The 17,058-nt window shown below is 47.3% G+C and overlaps 1 protein-coding gene across 1 annotated transcript; it reads left to right on the top strand.

Annotated features, from left to right (window-relative positions):
- Positions 1 to 220: 220 nt before the first annotated feature.
- Positions 221 to 16,194, top strand: LOC306991843 (mycocerosic acid synthase-like polyketide synthase; the record flags this gene model as incomplete). The annotated part of the gene is made up of 6 exons (XM_079600060.1): positions 221 to 278; positions 393 to 546; positions 823 to 983; positions 1,160 to 1,366; positions 9,507 to 9,688; positions 9,792 to 16,194. 6 exons carry the CDS (start codon positions 221 to 223, stop codon positions 15,351 to 15,353), a joined length of 6,324 nt encoding a protein of 2,107 aa, XP_079456186.1. The 3' UTR covers positions 15,354 to 16,194.
- Positions 16,195 to 17,058: the final 864 nt, after the last annotated feature.

Genomic DNA, 17,058 nt, shown 5'->3' with positions numbered 1-17,058 from the left:
AGAGCAGGCAGAAGGTTCAGGAGTGGTTGCCGTCATCTCAAGAGGATCAGTAGCGGTTACGCCTCTTCAAGAGGAGCTGCAGACGCCATAAGATGGCGGAGACTTTGCCGCGGTAGCCATGACAGTTTCTTTTTTATATGGTTTCCTCAATGCCTAATGTTTGCTTTTGCTGTCTACAGGTCATAAAATCAAATTTATCAGCAGACATGGCACATGAAAGATGATGGATGATGATGCTGAAATCGCTGTTGTTGGCATTGGATGCCACTTTCCGGGAGGTGATTGATAACTATTCACTATTTTATTATTTATTCAAGTCATGATTTTGGCTTAAACTACATTTGGATTTTGGCTTAAACTACATTTGGATTGTACGTTCTCATCTATTTTAGGTGAGGGACTTGAAAACTTCTGGCGAGTCCTCCTTCATGGAGAGAACTGTGCAGTTCAGATACCAAACGACAGGTTTAATCTCTCTCAATGGTACGATCCAGATGAGAGTAAGGCAGGAAAGACACACACAGCAAAGGCAGCACTTATTAATGGGTAAACCTTCAATTAATTTGCCCTCATAAAATAAATCAAAGGGGTCATGCATTCTGTTTTTAATCATTATATATATAATCATTATATACATTAATCATAATGTTCATTATGTTTTTCAAGTTAAAAAATGGTGCAAATTTAAAAATACATTAAAGGCCAGTGGATGAAATGCTCCATTTTGGGATGACACACTGAGCCCCATCAGTTTGGCCTCTCTTTGCATCAATTCACTCTCTAAAAGCAGTAACCCAATTATTTACCTTTTATTTTGTGTAGTTTGAATGAGTTCGACAACAAGTTCTTCGGCATCACTGATTCTGAATCGATCAGTATGGACCCTCAGCACAAACTTTTGCTGCAGTGCACCTACAGGGCCCTAGAGGATGCTGGGATACCAATGGAAAAGGCCAGTGGAACGAAAACAGGAGTATTTTTGGGTAACATATGCTAAATAATTCATATAATCTTACTGGTAATGTCTAGGAGTAAATGTATGTGTGTGTTCAATTCTTAATCCCAGTGTATTTATATATGCATGCATTTATAACTGCATGGTAAATGCCATAGGAACAATTTGTGGTTAATATTTTGCTTTTGATTGCTTGTTTTTCAGGCCTAATGAACAGAGACTTTGAGCTGGCCAGTGTGAGGATTAATCCAAAACACATAGACCACACAAAGGGCACTGGTGTCGCTATGAGCATAGCTGCCAACCGCATCTCATACATATTCAACTTCACTGGCCCCTCAGTGTCCATTGACTGTGCCTGCTCCTCATCCCTCGTCGCCCTTCACTTCGCTTGTCAAGCCATAAAACAAGGTAGTCTTCACAAACATATGATGTTTTATAAACAAAGTTCGGGAGGAGCACGTTCAAATAATCCATCCAATCAACTTGTCATCAAACAATTACCATGTCTACCCTATCAGCATGAGAGGAACCATATATATTCACTCTGTCAACTCACCTAACATTCCTTGACAGTTTTCAGCATCCCTCCACCACCCCGACTCCTCACTCTTGGCTTATTCTTTCACAGCCAGGAATACGGGGGGGGGGGGGGTACTCTGGGCTCGGGCCGAATACTGAGCCCGGAGCCCTCTCCTCGGACATCACGCCAAATACACATTTATTCTATCTGACTTATTTGCAAGTGTGAACTCGTGAAGTACTGTATGTAAAACTTGGGAAAACATTTTCACTCTATCTACTCTTAAAGGGATAGTTCATTTCTTTCTTCTGCTGAACACAAAGGAAGATATTTTGAAGAATGTCGGTAACCAAACAGTTAACTGGTCCCATTGACTTCCATAGTAGGAAAAAATATATACTAAGCATCTTTTCGTTTTGCAGATGCATTTATCCAAAGCAACAAATAAACCCGGAATATTACAATACTATTTGCGCTACTTATATAATTGTTGGTTACCTGTGTAGGAAACTTTTTCCTTCTTCAAAGCAGAGACCAGGAGGCGTTGGGATATCTTTCAAGCAGAAGAAGTTATTCTTTATTGAGGACTTCACTTGTGCATTGCTGTAGTCATCCAACGGTCTGAACTGTAACAGTATACATTGCAATTTATATACATTTAGGGGCAGGGATTTACATTGTGATGAGAAATTAAGTATTACAGGTTTTGGAACCTGCCCTAGATCCAATCAGCATAACTATTCAAACGCTGAGACGCGAGAACAGGGCTGGCAGGATTCTCTTGCTGAAACAGGAGCTCCAAGAGCCAGTTTTTAGTAATCTAACAAATACAGAAAACGTCTCTGGTTACGTATGTAACCTTAGTTCCCTGAGAGGGAACGAAACGCTGCGTTTTACGCTTGTGGGAACATCTTCGAGTGTTGCGTCATGAAGCACGTGTATAATCAGTCCAATGAAAGAGCGAGACGTCATAGGCAGGTGACGTCATAGACCAGGAAACTATATAAAGCATCCCTGAACGCAGTGCATGACAGCTTCTGATAAGCCTGAAGCAAGTCGATCAGGGCATGCAGGAAGTATGGCAGGCGAACGCAGCGTTTCGTTCCCTCTCAGGGAACTAAGGTTACATACGTAACCAGAGATGCTCCCTATCAAGGGAAGCCGCATCACAAACGTTGTGAAGGGAAACTCCCGAAATTAGAGCCATAGAGGCAGCCATGCTCCTCGTAGAATGAGCCCGGACAGCCAAAGGTGAAGGCTGTCCGGCCGCTTTATAAGCAAGTGAGATAGCCTCAACTACTCACTTGCTCATTATCTGTTTAGATGCAGGGCAACCTAACTAGATAACCCAAAGCAAACAAATAATTGCTCTTATATACGCCACAGGGCAGCTCTGTGGACATAAGCATCCAAAGCCCGGACAGGGCATAACAGATTAAGTTTTTCCTGATCTGGGGTATTAGGTGGAGGACAGAAGGCCTGCAGCACAAATGACCCGCAATTTTAGAAGGGACCTAGGAATACAACCCGGCCTGGGGTGAAGAAAGACTATCACCCTACCAGGTGCAAATCCAAGTACGTGCAGGCCTCAGCCTCACAGTATCAATAACTCCGGAAGAGGGTGAAATATTGTGTCCCTGATTGGGACGCTAAGTCCCTCCTGATCGGAATCTCCATGGGAGAGCCATCTAGAAGGGACAATAGGTCTGAGAAACACACTCGGGCCGGCCAGAATGGGGCTACTAATAATAGATGAGCCCCTACCCGGCAAACCCTCTCCAGAACTCCCGGGAGCAAAGATATCGGGAAATGCGTACAGGTGTAGCCTCAACCACACCTAATACATCGCATCCAGTCCAACCGGAGCTGGATGCGTCAGGGAGAACCACATAAGGCAATGTGTTGTATAAAACGATGCGATAGGTAGACTTGAGTTTTCACCGAAGTTCTTTCAAAGAAGTTCCACCACCTCGGGGTGAAGTCTCCATTCCCCGGGCCTCAGCCCCTGCCTCAACAGGATATCTGCTCTGATATACGAGACCATCAGTGTGTTGTCCGGAAGGACAGGCACATGGTGACCTCTCGGGTCTGACAGGAAGTTTTGAGATTCTCGGAATACCGCCATCACTTCTAGCCAATTATGTGCAAAAAGGAAGATGGTCCTGCCAAAGACCCTTCGCCGAGTGACCACTCATGATCACCCCCCACTTGTGAGGGAAGCTTCCGTCGATAGCATTATGCGTCGACAAGAAGCCCCCAACACTGGGCCTGGGCGAGGAACCAAGGTTCCCTTTCGTTGTCACTTCGAGTTACGTCGAATGACGACGAATGGGGTTCGCTTAGAAGCCTATCCTCTTCGAACAGTAATAAAACGAGCCAATGGCAAGCAAATGCTATGGGTCTGCTGAATTTGCATAGCGTAACTCCGCCCCACCTTGTGGGTATAAAGGAAGTGTAGCCGGCAACATGCAGATATGTTTTCGCTTTCGAAGCCAAGTTAATACTTCACTCCACAAGAGTTTCATCTCTGCATTCCTCTTCGAGACGAGCTTCCCTCCAGGTGTTGGTGTGACAGCGAGTTCCAGCGAGTGCACATTCCCTGCGATCTGAGCAGTGATCTGCCAGTGTGTGTGTGTTCTCTCCCTGGTCGCTTCAGCATCTGCAGGGATTTCCTTCTCTCTAAAAGAGCAAGCGCGTGGCACGTCTTTTTAAAGATGCCCTTCTGGTTGTGGCCACTGGCTATCTGATTTAGATGGGCACAATCGCTGCTTTGCGTGTTTGGGCTTAGAGCACGCTAAAGCAGCGCTTGTGGATGACTCATGTTTTCATTGCGGAAACATGACCATCGCGACACTACAGTCGAGACTCAGTGATCTCGAAAGAGTGAGAGTCCCCTCATCCACACCCCGATCTACCCCCTCTAGTGACAATAGAGCTGGTACTTCGGCTGGTGGCCAGGGTGACCTGAGGGTGACGGTGTGGCAACAACAACCAACGATTCGTCCTCGGGCCACACCCCCCTCTCAAGTGACGCAACCCGCGAGCCGACCGGATGATGCGCTCGACCAGTCCCGGCCAACGGTCGCGGGCGGGCCGAGCGCGCCGTCTGGCGCTCCTGATGAAGATGCTATGTCGGTCACAGCATCACAAGGTGGGCAGGAGTCCTCGGGAGATGAAGGGTCGGCTGTGCTGCCGCCTCCGGGCGCGTCAGCATTGCCCGATCCTGAGCTGACGGCCATGCTTTCCCGGGCGGCCGCGAGCATCGGGTTAGAGTGCAATCCGCCACCCTGCCCCGAGCGTTCGCGTCTGGACGATTGGTTTTTGAGTGCGGCCGCCGATTCACGTCGGCGTCCGACCCCAATGCCTTTCTTCCCGGATGTGCATGAGGAGGTCTCGAGGTCCTGGAAGACACCCTTGTCTTCCCGTGATCGCTCGGTGACCTCCTCCGCCTTTCCTCCTCTCGACCAGGCGGCTGTTTATGGGTACACTGGGGTGCCTATGGTTGAACGCTCTGTTGCGATGCAACTGTGTCCACAGAGTGCTTCTTCCCGTGGTGATCCTAAGCACCCCTCCAAGGCCTGTAGGTTTTCGTCTACCCTGGTGGTGAAGACCTATAGAGCTGCGGGGCAGGCAGCCGCCTCTTTGCATGCCATGGCCACTCTGCAGGTCTACCAGGCCCAGATGCTCAGGGACATGCATGAGGGGAGGACTGACCCAGGGCTCTTCAATGAGCTGCGTGCCGCCACTGACCTCGCTCTCCGGGCGACGAAAGTGACCGCACGCTCCCTGGGCCAGGTGATGTCCACTAGTGTGGTCCAGGAGAGACACCTCTGGCTCAATCTGGCCGATATGAGGGACGCTGAGCGGACTCGTCTGCTCGACGCCCCCATATCCCAGGCTGGCCTCTTCGGCGGAGCGGTTAAAGATTTTGCCCAACAGTTTTCAACCGCCCAGAAGCAGACTGAGGCTATAAAACATATTCTGCCCCGACGGCCCGCTGCTGCCTCCACCAAGCCGTCGGCTCAGACGCCTCAGCCTGCTCGCCGCCGAGGGCGCCCTCCCGCGGCTCCCGCCCCTCCCGCACGGCCCCAACAGCAGCCTTCACCCGGGCCGCGTCGTGGAGGAAGCCGCAGGAAGGCGCCACAGCCCTCTCCAGCCCCGCGCCCATGCTAAACGCCAGGCCAAGTGGCGCTCCTGAGACGGGCTGCTCAGAAATGGCGACCAGTTCTTCGCAGGAGATGGTAGCAGGACCACTCCTTCCCCTGGTGGAGGGCCAGGGGAGAATCTTTTGTTCTCCACTCCCCGCTGCTCACCCATGGGTGGGCAGCACCCTAATGTGGTTAAAGAAAGAACTGATATCCCCATCTCTGAGCCCCCAGAAGGGAATGACAGTGCGCGCCGCCCACGGGACCCGCCGCTCTCATCCCCTTCTGTCGCCAGAGCACGCCCCCGTGGAACGCTGGTCCTTCCCTGGCCTCCTCTGGCAGGACGCGGCTAATGACCGTGCCCCCACACCAGGCCGCTATGCCACCCACGTCCGGGCCGGTCATTCCGCTTCGCTGCACCCCCGGGGGGACGTCTGTCGTTCGCATGACCCCGCTGGCACAGTCCTTGGGAACCTGGTTAGAGCTTCCCAACCTGTCCCGCTGGCTCGCTCGGCTATGCGATTCAGTTCGCGCGGTCTCCCCCCCCCGCTTCAGGGGAGTCCGCTCCACTATGGTCGGTGGCAATGCCCCTGTCATGAGAGCGGAGGTCGCCACCCTGCTGGCGAAGGGTGCGATCGAGACTGTCCCTCCAGCCGCAATGAGGTCCGGCTTCTACAGCCCCTACTTCATTGACCCCAAGAAAACCGGCCTACTTTCATGTCTCCATTCGTCCTCGACACAGACCGTTCCTGCGGTTTGCTTTCGAGGGGCAGGCATACCAGTACGCGGTTCTCCCATTCGGGCTGGCCCTGTCTCCTCGTGTCTTCACGAAGGTCGTCGAGGCAGCCCTTGTGCCGCTACGGAAACACGGGGTTCGCATCCTGAATTATCTCGACGACTGGCTAATCCTAGCTCACTCTCGGGACCAGGTTTGCGAACACAGGGACCTAGTGCTCCGGCACCTAGCCCGTCTGGGCCTTCGGGTCAACTGGGAGAAGAGCAAGCAAGAGCTTACAAGCGGGCGCGCGCAGTCACTGCTGACTTGCCTGAGACAAATCGAGGGCAAGAGTGCGGTTCCACTGAAACTTTTTCAGAGGCTCCTGGGGCATATGGCATCTGCAGCCGCGGTAACGCCGCTCGGATTGCTTCATATGAGACCGCTTCAGCACTGGCTTCACGATCGAGTCCCGAGGTGGGCATGGCACCAGGGCACGCTCCGAGTACCAGTTACTCCGACCTGCCATCAGACCTTCACCCCGTGGACGAACCTCAACTTTCTACGGGCCGGAGTGCCCTTAGAACGAGTTTCCAGGCATGTTGTTGTCTCAACGGATGCCTCCTCCACGGGCTGGGGCGCCATGTGCAATGGACATGCTGCCGCGGGCTCCTGGACAGGACCCCACCGCCTATGGCATGTCAATTGCCTCGAGTTGCTGGCAGTACGTCTCGCTCTGCACCGCTTCCAGGCGCTGCTCAAGAACCAGCACGTACTAGTCCGATCAGACAATACCGCGACTGTAGCGTACATCAACCGACAAGGTGGTCTACGCTCCCGCCGTATGTCGCAACTCGCCCGCCACCTCCTCATATGGAGTCAGAAGCATCTGAGGTCGCTTCGAGCCATTTATATTTCGGGAGACCTGAACTGTGCAGCCGACGAGCTCTCACGGCTTCAGCCTCTTCCTGGAGAATGGAGACTCCATCCCCAGGCGGTTCAGCTGATTTGGGATCAGTTCGGGGACGCACAGGTAGACCTGTTTGCCTCCCACGACTCGTCCCACTGCGCCCAGTTTTACTCCCTGACCGAGGGCACGCTCGGCACGGACGCACAGGCGCACAGCTGGCCCCGGGGCCTCCGCAAGTATGCGTTTCCCCCAGTGAGCCTTCTTGCACAGACCCTGTGCAAGATGAGGGAGGACGAGGAGCAGGTCATATTGGTTGCGCCGCACTGGCCCACCCGAACCTGGTTCTCTGAACTTGTACTCCTCGCGACAGCACCTCCCTGGCCAATTCCTCCCTGGAAGGACCTCCTTTCTCAGGGACGGGGCACCCTTTGGCACCCTCGTCCCGATCTCTGGAACCTCCACGTGTGGCTCCTGGACGGGACGAGGCAGGTTTGAGTACCCTACCACCAGCGGTGGTGGCTACCATCACTTCCGCTAGAGCGTCGTCCACTAGACATGCCTACGCGTTGAAGTGGAACCTCTTCGTCTCTTGGTGCTCAGAAGACACTCAGAAGACCCCAGATCATGCCCGATCAGTGCCGTGCTTTCCTTCCTGCAGGATGGGTTGGAGCGAAGGCTGTCTCCCTCCACCCTGAAAGTTTATGTTGCCGCTATCACCGCACATCACAACGCAGTCGATGGTAAGTCCGTGGAAAAGCACGACCTGGTCATCAGGTTCCTGAGAGGAGCGAGGAGACTACATCCTCCTCGCCCTCCTCTCGTTCCCTCTTAGGACCTCTCAGTGGTTCTAACTCCCCTGCAGAGTGCTCCCTTTGAGCCTCTGCAATCGGTGGAGCTTAAGTTCCTGTCAATCAAGACAGCGCTCCTGTTTGCATTGGCCTCCATCAAGAGGGTAGGGGACCTGCACGCATTTTCTGTAGACGAAGTGTGCCTGTAATTCGGACAGGCCTTTTCTCACGTGATCCTGAGACCCCGGCCTGGATATGTGCCCAAGGTTCCCACCACTCCCTTCCGGGACCAGGTGGTGAACCTGCAAGCGCTGCCCCTGGAGGAGACAGACCCAGCCTTGGCATTGCTCTGTCCAGTACGCGCCCTCCGCGCTTACGTAGACAGAACGCAGTGTTTCAGGACCTCAGACCAGCTCTTTGTCTGTTATGGTGGGAAGCTGAAGGGAAAGGCTCTCTCCAAGCAAAGGTTGTCTCACTGGATAGTGGACGCCATTGCTTTGGCTTACCAGCAGCAAGGTCGACCGTGCCCCCTTGGTGTGACGGCCCACTCCACCCGGAGTGTGGCCTCCTCTTGGGCTCTAGCGCATGGCGCCTCGCTAACAGACATCTGCAGAGCTGCAGGCTGGGTGACACCCAACACATTCGCCAGATTCTACAATCTCAGAGTGGAGCCAGTGTCCTCCAGAGTACTCGCTTCAACCAGCCGGTGCTAGGACCCGCTCAGGTGTCTTCGCTTGCTCGCCATTCCACTCCACGGACTGGATACGTGCGATATTCTACTCAGGTGAGCCTGATAAGCCCTGAGTTCCTCCAGCGCTGTTGACGTCAACGCCAGAGTTAGGCCTCTGGCAGCTTTCGCGTTGGCTAGGTGCCGCCATGTGCATGGTTCCCCCTCTGGGTGACCCCCACGTGTGTATTCCACTGTAAGCCTCTCTCGAGCATGTGTCTTTCCCTTGTCAAGCCAGTCTGCCACCCCTGGGGTTGAAATATTCCACCCTGCGGGCTGGACACCCCAGTGTTCTCCGTATGCACCCCCCTCCGGGTCATATGTGTATTCTTAAGTCCCCCCTTCGGGCGGGCACTGATTGCATATTTCCACTGAGATATGCTTCCCAGTGTACCTTGGTATTCCTGTGTTAAGTAGGAGTCCTTCGTCCGTGCTAGTCTCACGACAGGGAGCTCAGACTTACGCAGGGCACTGGAAGACAGCCGAGGTGGCGTGATTGGACTGGGAACCCCATTCGTCGTCATTCGACGTAACTCGAAGTGACAACGAAAGGGAACGTCTCGGTTACGGATGTAACCCTCGTTCCCTGAGTAGGGAACGGAGACGTTATGTCTTCCTGCCACTTCCGCTGTACCGCTGGAACAGCCTGAGTTCAGCTTGGCTCCTTCAGCGAAGAAACATATCTGCATGTACACTAATATATAGCTTTTGTAATGTCTGGCTGTCTGTGTTCCACTCAACAGGAGACTGTGAAATGGCCTTGTGTGGGGGTGTGAGCTGTATTTTGGAGCCACTTGTTTTTGTGGCTCTCTCAAAGGCAAAAATGATCTCCTCTGATGGCACCAGTAAACCCTTCAGCAGCCAAGCAGACGGATATGGGAGAGGTGAAGGCTGTGGGATTGTTCTCCTAAAGCCTCTGAAAAAAGTAAACAATAAGATTGTCTCACATAAACACATCACCATAACAACAATGCAACTTATGATAAAGTACTATAACCAAGAAACTGAAGTTGTCTGTGTTTTGACAGGCTCTCGAGGACCATGATCATATTTGGGGCACAATCAGCAAAACTGCTGTAAATCAGGATGGCCACAGCGTTAGTCCAATCACCAAACCATCCATGGTACAGCAGGAGGAGCTGCTTAGAAAAATCTACTCAACAGAGACGGACCTGACTAGTGTCCAGTACATTGAGGCTCATGGGACTGGGACTCCAGTTGGAGATCCAATAGAGGCAGGTAGCATCTCAAAAGTCATTGCCAAAGCAAGACCTCAAAAGTCAGGGCCACTCATCATCGGTTCTGTTAAAAGCAATATTGGACACACAGAATCTGCCGCAGGTGTTGCAGGGCTCATAAAGGTTCTTTTGATGATGCAGCACGAAACCATTGTGCCATCACTATTCTACTCTGTGGAAAACTCCAGCATAGACGCTAAATCTCTCAATATGAAAATCCCCACCACAGCAGAAAAATGGGTCAGTGACCGCAGAGCAGTGAGGTGTGCAGGAATCAATAACTTTGGGTTCGGTGGAACAAATGCACATGCAATTGTCAGACAATATGTGCAGTCAAAAAAGCCAAAAGCTCAGCTGATCAGCAAATCCCATCAGTATTTTGTAGTCTCTGCAGCCTCAGAAAAATCCATGAAAAATATTATTGAAAAAATGGCAGAACAGATCAGTGCAGGGAAAATATCAGATCTACAGTCTTTACTGTACACATCCGCATGTAGAAGAAGTCACTTTAAACACAAATACAGGAAAGTATTTCAAACATCATCATTGGCAAATCTGCAAGAGAAACTCACTGCTGCTGTGGAGAAAAAGCTTGTACCGTCAAAGACAGACTCCAAGCTAGTTTTTGTGTTTTGTGGCAATGGTGTTACATATCAGGGTATGTGCAAGCAGCTCCTAAAACAAGAGCCAGTTTTTCGAGAAGAAATCTTGAAGATTGAAACACTGTTGCAAAGCCATAGAAGTTTGAATCTGATCGAGATGCTGGAAAGTGAATCTGAGAAAAGCACAGAGCCGTCTGATCCTAAGATTGTCCAGCCTCTTCTGTTTGCTATTCAGGTTGCTGTTGTCAAACTCCTGAAACACTTGGGCATCAGTCCTGATGCTGTTTTGGGGCACTCTATTGGAGAAGTCGCTGCGGCTCATTGTTCTGGTTTGCTGTCACTTGAAGATGCGGTGAAAGTCATCCACTATCGCAGTTCTTTGCAAAGCACTGTGACAGGAGGGAAGATGCTGGCAGTCAGTAATATGGCTGTTTCTGAAGTCTTGAAAATTCTTCCATCTTATTCAGGAAAGGTTTGTCTGGCTGCTTATAACAGCCCTCAGTCATGCACCCTCTCAGGAGATGCAGATGACATTGACAGGCTGCAACAGAATTTGAGCAACTCACCCAGTGGAAAAGATTTGTTCCTTCGCATTTTAGATGTACCTGCAGCATACCACAGTCACAAGATGGATCCCATTTTATCCAAAGTGGAACAGAGTATAGGCTTATTGCAGGCACATACTTTGGAAACAGAATTGTTCTCAACAGTGACAGGTGCTAGTTTGTGTTCCTCAGATTTTATTACTGGTGAATATTGGGCAAAGAATATCAGAGAGCCAGTTGAATTTGAACAAGCTGTAAAGTCTGCAGCTAATAACAAAAGGAGTGTGATATTTGTTGAAATTGGTCCAAGAAGATCTTTGCAGAGGTACATCACTGAGACTCTGGGAAATGACTTCACTGTGATTCCCTCAGTGCAGCCTGATAAAGATCACGAGACCATGCTTGCTGTGGTTTCCAAACTGTTTGAGCTTGGGGTCAAAGTGGACTGGGAAATGTTCTACAAAGGTTTTGAGGCTGAACCAGTTCCCTTTCCACGATACCAGTTTGATGATGTGAAGAGAGATGTCTTTGCATCTAATTCGCAGTTGATCAGTGCCACTGGCAACCATCCAGTAGTTACACAAATGGGTACAGACAGTTCAGTGTTCAGCTGTGATTTATCCTCTGAATCAGTGGCCTTTCTGCAGCACCACAAGCACAGTGGGGTCGCCATCATTCCTGGGGCATTTTATGCAGAGTTGGGTTTAGCAACTTACATGGCATATGCAAAACCTAAGGTTCCACTAAGTTCTCTGCAGCTCAGCATAACTTTCCAGAGTCCATTCGTTTTCACCCAGAATGCCCCAGATATAAAAGTACAGCTGGATCCATCCGACCATTTGGCAGATAATACATGTAACTTCAAAATACACTCTACATCTGCAGTATATGCGTTTGGCACAGTAGAAGCAAAACCAGGTAGAAGTCCTGAAGAACAGTTAATTTCATTAGACTGTATTTCCAAAAGATGCACATTCCACATGACGACTGAACAACTCTACAAGCATCTAAGTCAAACAGGATTTGAGTATGGGTCTGTCTTCAGAAATAAGGTAGATGTTTATTGTGGGGAAGAATACAGAGAGGCTATATCTGTTGTGAAGGTCCCAAAGGAATTACTGCCTCAATTACATGACTATCACCTTCACCCTGTGGTCTTGGATTATTTCATGCAAATTGTTCCTGTAACTATAGGACATGACCTATCAACAAGACCCCAATTTCCTGCACAAATAGAAAGCCTGACTGTATTTGAACCATTGCAAGAAGAGATGGTTGTTTATCTGAGAGCAGTACATGTGGGAGAAGATAATTTTGACATCTGTGGCTGCTTAGCCAACAAACAGGGTAGGGTGTTAGTTGAACTCAGAAATGTGAAGATCAGAATGCTAGGAAGTCGTTCCCAAGTAGTCAAGGATTACTTCTTCCACAACGATTTCAGTATCATCTCTGAAGTTGACAGAATTGATACACCGATTAAGGCACTGGTCTTTTCTGACCAGGTAGGAATTTCTGAAGCTTTGCAACAGTACTTGGACCCAACATCTAGATATGTGTCTTCTTCAAACAGTAACACACTGTTAGAAGGCAGAGTGGAACTTTTTTTGTCAAAACTGAAAATTTCAAGTGTAAAGAAAAACTTCCAGGAAATTTTGTTCATGTGGGGTGATGCAGACCTAACCTCTCTCAAATCAGAGAAGGTCTTGGACAGTATGGCAGGCTGTTGTGAGATTTTCAGAAAGATTGTCGGATATCTCAAGGCACTTAATTTCCCAGGTGATATCCGAGTAATAACCTATAAGTCATCTGAGAGTATAGTGGAGCATATAAACCCTGGGTTTGTTCTGTCAGGCATGATAAGAGCATGTGCAGCTGAGTTGCCAGAACTTTCCTTCCAGCTGATTGACATGGGCTCTGCTACTTTTGAAGACATCAAAGCTTTGGTTCAGGTCTTCAGATCATACCCCTGTCACAAATATCCAGAGCTAGTAGTGAAGGAGGGCAAAATTCTCAAACCTGAAATCACCCACACACCTTTGCCAACCAAGGCAATCTCTTCAAGAAACGTCCACATGTTGCAAAATGAAAACTTAATTTTGCAAACATCTGACCCATATATAATGACAAATCTCTCAGCAACAAATATGGATAGTCATACTGAACTGAATCAAGGAAAAAACATTGAGATTCACCTCAGTAAAATCTGTGTTCATTCATCAGATTACTTTCCAGTCAGTATTTCTGACCTGAACTATGGCCAGACATTGTATTGGAACAAGCACACAACTGAAAAACATAAGCTCTTAGCCCTTGACTTCAGTGGCACTGTCACAGCTGTGGGTAAAGATGTCAGCAAATTTAAAGTTGGTGATCACGTTGTGTCTTGTTACCCTGTCGCTGCCACCACTAAAGTAGTTCTCCCAGCAGCTGTTTGCTGCAAAGCAAAAAGGCTTTCATTCCTGAATGACGTGCCTTGTGTATCTTATATGGTACTGGCTTGGGAGATCCTGCATGAGTCTTTACCCAAAGCTAAACAGCAAAGGAAATTGGGCATTTTCTCCACTGTTCCTGACTCGGCTTTGATGAATGTGTTAATTGCTATTGCAAACAGATCCGGTTGGAATGTCAGAGTGAGCACCCAGGCTGATCAGCTGTCTTGTGATTTTAGAGAGGTTGTGGGAGCTGTTCTCCTACCTCCTTATAATGTAAAAAACGTTGAAATAGCTAGCAGTGTTAAAGGCATCAAAGACATTGTTTTTGTCTGTGACAACAAGGCAGATTTCCCATTGAATTCAACGACATTCAGTACAAATGAGGAGGTTTACTTCCATGTCCTTTTCATGTCCCAAATAATGCAGAAATGGTCTCTGCAGACACAAATGCCACAAATCTACCGTTGGCTGAAATCCTTGGATTTGGACAGAAAGTCAGTGTCTTTAGACGCAACAGCTGTTCAAAGAGTGAAATCTCAAGACATTGATCTTATGTCTGTAAAAGAATCTGAATCCTACTTCAGATGCCAGATCCTACCCATTATAGTCCTGAATAGTAAAGCCAAAAACCAGCTGTCTGACATTCCAGTGATGCCCAAACACAGTCTGTTCCAGAAAAATGCTGTCTATATTGTCACAGGTGGTCTAACAGGTTTGGGCTTTGAGACAGTAAAGTTCATTGCTCAGAAAGGAGGAGGGAACATTGTCATTCTGTCTAGGAGTAATCCAAACCCTCAGATGCAACAAGAGATAAGTCAGTTCAGTAGTAATTGGGGTTCTGTCATTAAGTCTCTGTCATGTGATGTTTCTGTATCTGAGCAAGTGGACCAGACAATTGTTAATATTGGAAAACTATTTCCATCCAGTCCAATCAAAGGGGTATTTCACAGTGCGGTTGTCCTGCATGATGGGCTGATTGAACGTCTTGACAAATCTCTTTATGAGAAAGTTATGAGGCCAAAAGTAAACGGAGTGATTAACCTTCACCGTGCTACCATACAGTGCAAACTGGATTACTTTGTGTGTTATTCCTCCATCTCTGCCTTCATTGGCAATGCCTCACAAACTAATTATGCTGCAGCTAATACATTCATGGACACTTTCTGTCAGTATCGCAGAAACATTGGGCTTTCTGGACAATCCATTAATTGGGGGGCTTTGAATCTTGGCCTTCTTCTGAACAAAGTCCATTTCCAAAGATTTCTGGAGGCAAAGGGAATCATGCTTTTGGAGATTCCAGAAATCCACGAAAGCCTTGAGCAGTGCCTCTTGATCAACAAACCTCAACAGGTTGTATGCAGGTTCAATTTTAAAAACAGCTGGAATAACATCCTCAGTCAGAACAAATCACTGAGTGTACGCTTGTTCAAAATAGCACAGGAAGCCATCATTAAAGCGGGAGTATTCATATCTAAAACTGAACAACCCATGACGTCATCCTCACCACGTGATTATCTGAGGTTCATGATTAGCGAAACGGCTGGTGTTGAGATGGATGAGCTGAATGATGATGTTCATCTTTTCGATTTAGGCATTGATTCAATGTTAGCCATGACTCTGCAGAATGTTCTCTTCAAAGAGAGAGGTGTGAATGTCCCTCTAGTGACTCTCCTGGATCCAAATAGCACACTGGCAACTGTTGTCAAAGTCCTGGAGGAGAACTGTGTTGACGAATATCAGAGTGAAGATGAGAGCAATTTCACATACTTATAATGGTGATTTGGATTTCTCCACAGCAGTCTTTTTGAAGCCTCAAAACAAATAATATTGTTTTAGGAAATTCATGAACTTTTAAAGTGAAATGGGTGTATAGTATGTTTTGTACTACAGTACTTGATTAAACAATCCACCTTTCTGAATAAGGTATTTAGCAGATTTTCCAATATTACTACTACTACATTTCACATTTAATTTACTACTACTACATCGTTTCTGGGTGGCATAGAGCTAATTTTATCTGATTCAATCCAAAATAATTAGTTTTGCTGGTATAATAATATTTTTTTTAGGTTGATTCAGTGACGTTACTTAATATCTTTGACTTGAATTAATTTAGATAGTACTATTTTTACAGTGTAATTTATGTTTTGTTCATCAGGTCACACAGAGCTTTCTGTATCTATTTTACTGTACTTGAAACCTAACCTGTTTGAGTGGCATATACTGACATTCTTATTCTTTTTTCAGCATATTGAGACGATCTATTATTCTGACTAAAGAAATCATGATAAAAACATTTTTAAGTTTGGTCTGAGGTAACAACAAAGACTAAATGAAGTTGTATGAAATAATTTTAAATGAATGAAGATATCTAATAGTATCAGCAAGAGTTGTTTTATATCCAAAAGGCATTATTGTTTGTATTCTGACCAATGTTTAAAATATTAATAATGGTATAATGCTTGCACTTCCTGCATAGTTTTAGGCTTTCTGGGGTAATTACTAGCATCATGTTGATATTTTTCAAATAAAATGTTGAAATAAAATGAGATGTCGATATGGTATGATCATTTATCAGTAAAACTACAATGAAAACAGTAAGGAAAGCCTTTCATTAAGTGTATGATTTATTGAGAAAATAAAGAACAGTGAAGCACATGTATGCAGCAACCCTGTTACTCAAATCTCTGCAAAATAAAGAAATGGAATGAAAAAAGTCGGTAACACTTTCTATGAAGCCTGTATTTATGATGCATTATACGGGTACTCTTATGCATTACAATAGATGCACATTGCCTTATAAACAATCTTTGAATATGTTGTATCATCTGATAAATAATAACAACAGTTACAATACATTATAGTACTTACCTATTTGTGGTTATAACTTACCATACAGTACAATAGATTATAACACCAGATGAAGCCTGCATTCATAATGCATCATACATTTATTCTTAATGCATTATAATGCATGCATTGTCACGACTGGTGCAATGCAAAAAGGTACGAGGACTCAAGTGCAGGAGAATGATGTTTTATTACAAAAGAAAACAAACACAAAACAAAACCCACGACGGGGAAAACATGACTAATAAATAGGGATGGCTGACGCGAAACAGTCGTTCCGAAGCATTGCGAGATCCCGAAGCGCAGATGTTTCGAAACACTGATCCGAAGCGTGATTCAAAACACCCATGTCACGTGACTATGGCCAAACGAAGCCTCGAAGTGTTTCATCAGGAGTGATCCGCCGAATCAGCGTTTGATTGACACGGTCGGGAACAGACCACACAATTGCACATCTGTATAAAAGTGAAATCAACGCATATTGGTTTTTGTGAAAGGAGTTTGATTTTGAGATAGCGGATTTTTGGTGATATAGTGACATAGTGCGATTTGATTAGTTAGCTATAAGCTAGGCTTACATTTAAATTTACACAACACATTGACTGATAGGCTAGAGACAGACAGAGTA

The sequence above is a fragment of the Phoxinus phoxinus genome (genome assembly GCF_949152265.1).
Source record: "Phoxinus phoxinus genome assembly, chromosome: 23".
NCBI classification, from domain to species: Eukaryota; Metazoa; Chordata; class Actinopteri; order Cypriniformes; family Leuciscidae; genus Phoxinus; species Phoxinus phoxinus.
Note: the sequence above shows the minus strand (reverse complement) of the source record. Positions and strands in the feature narration are given on the sequence as shown.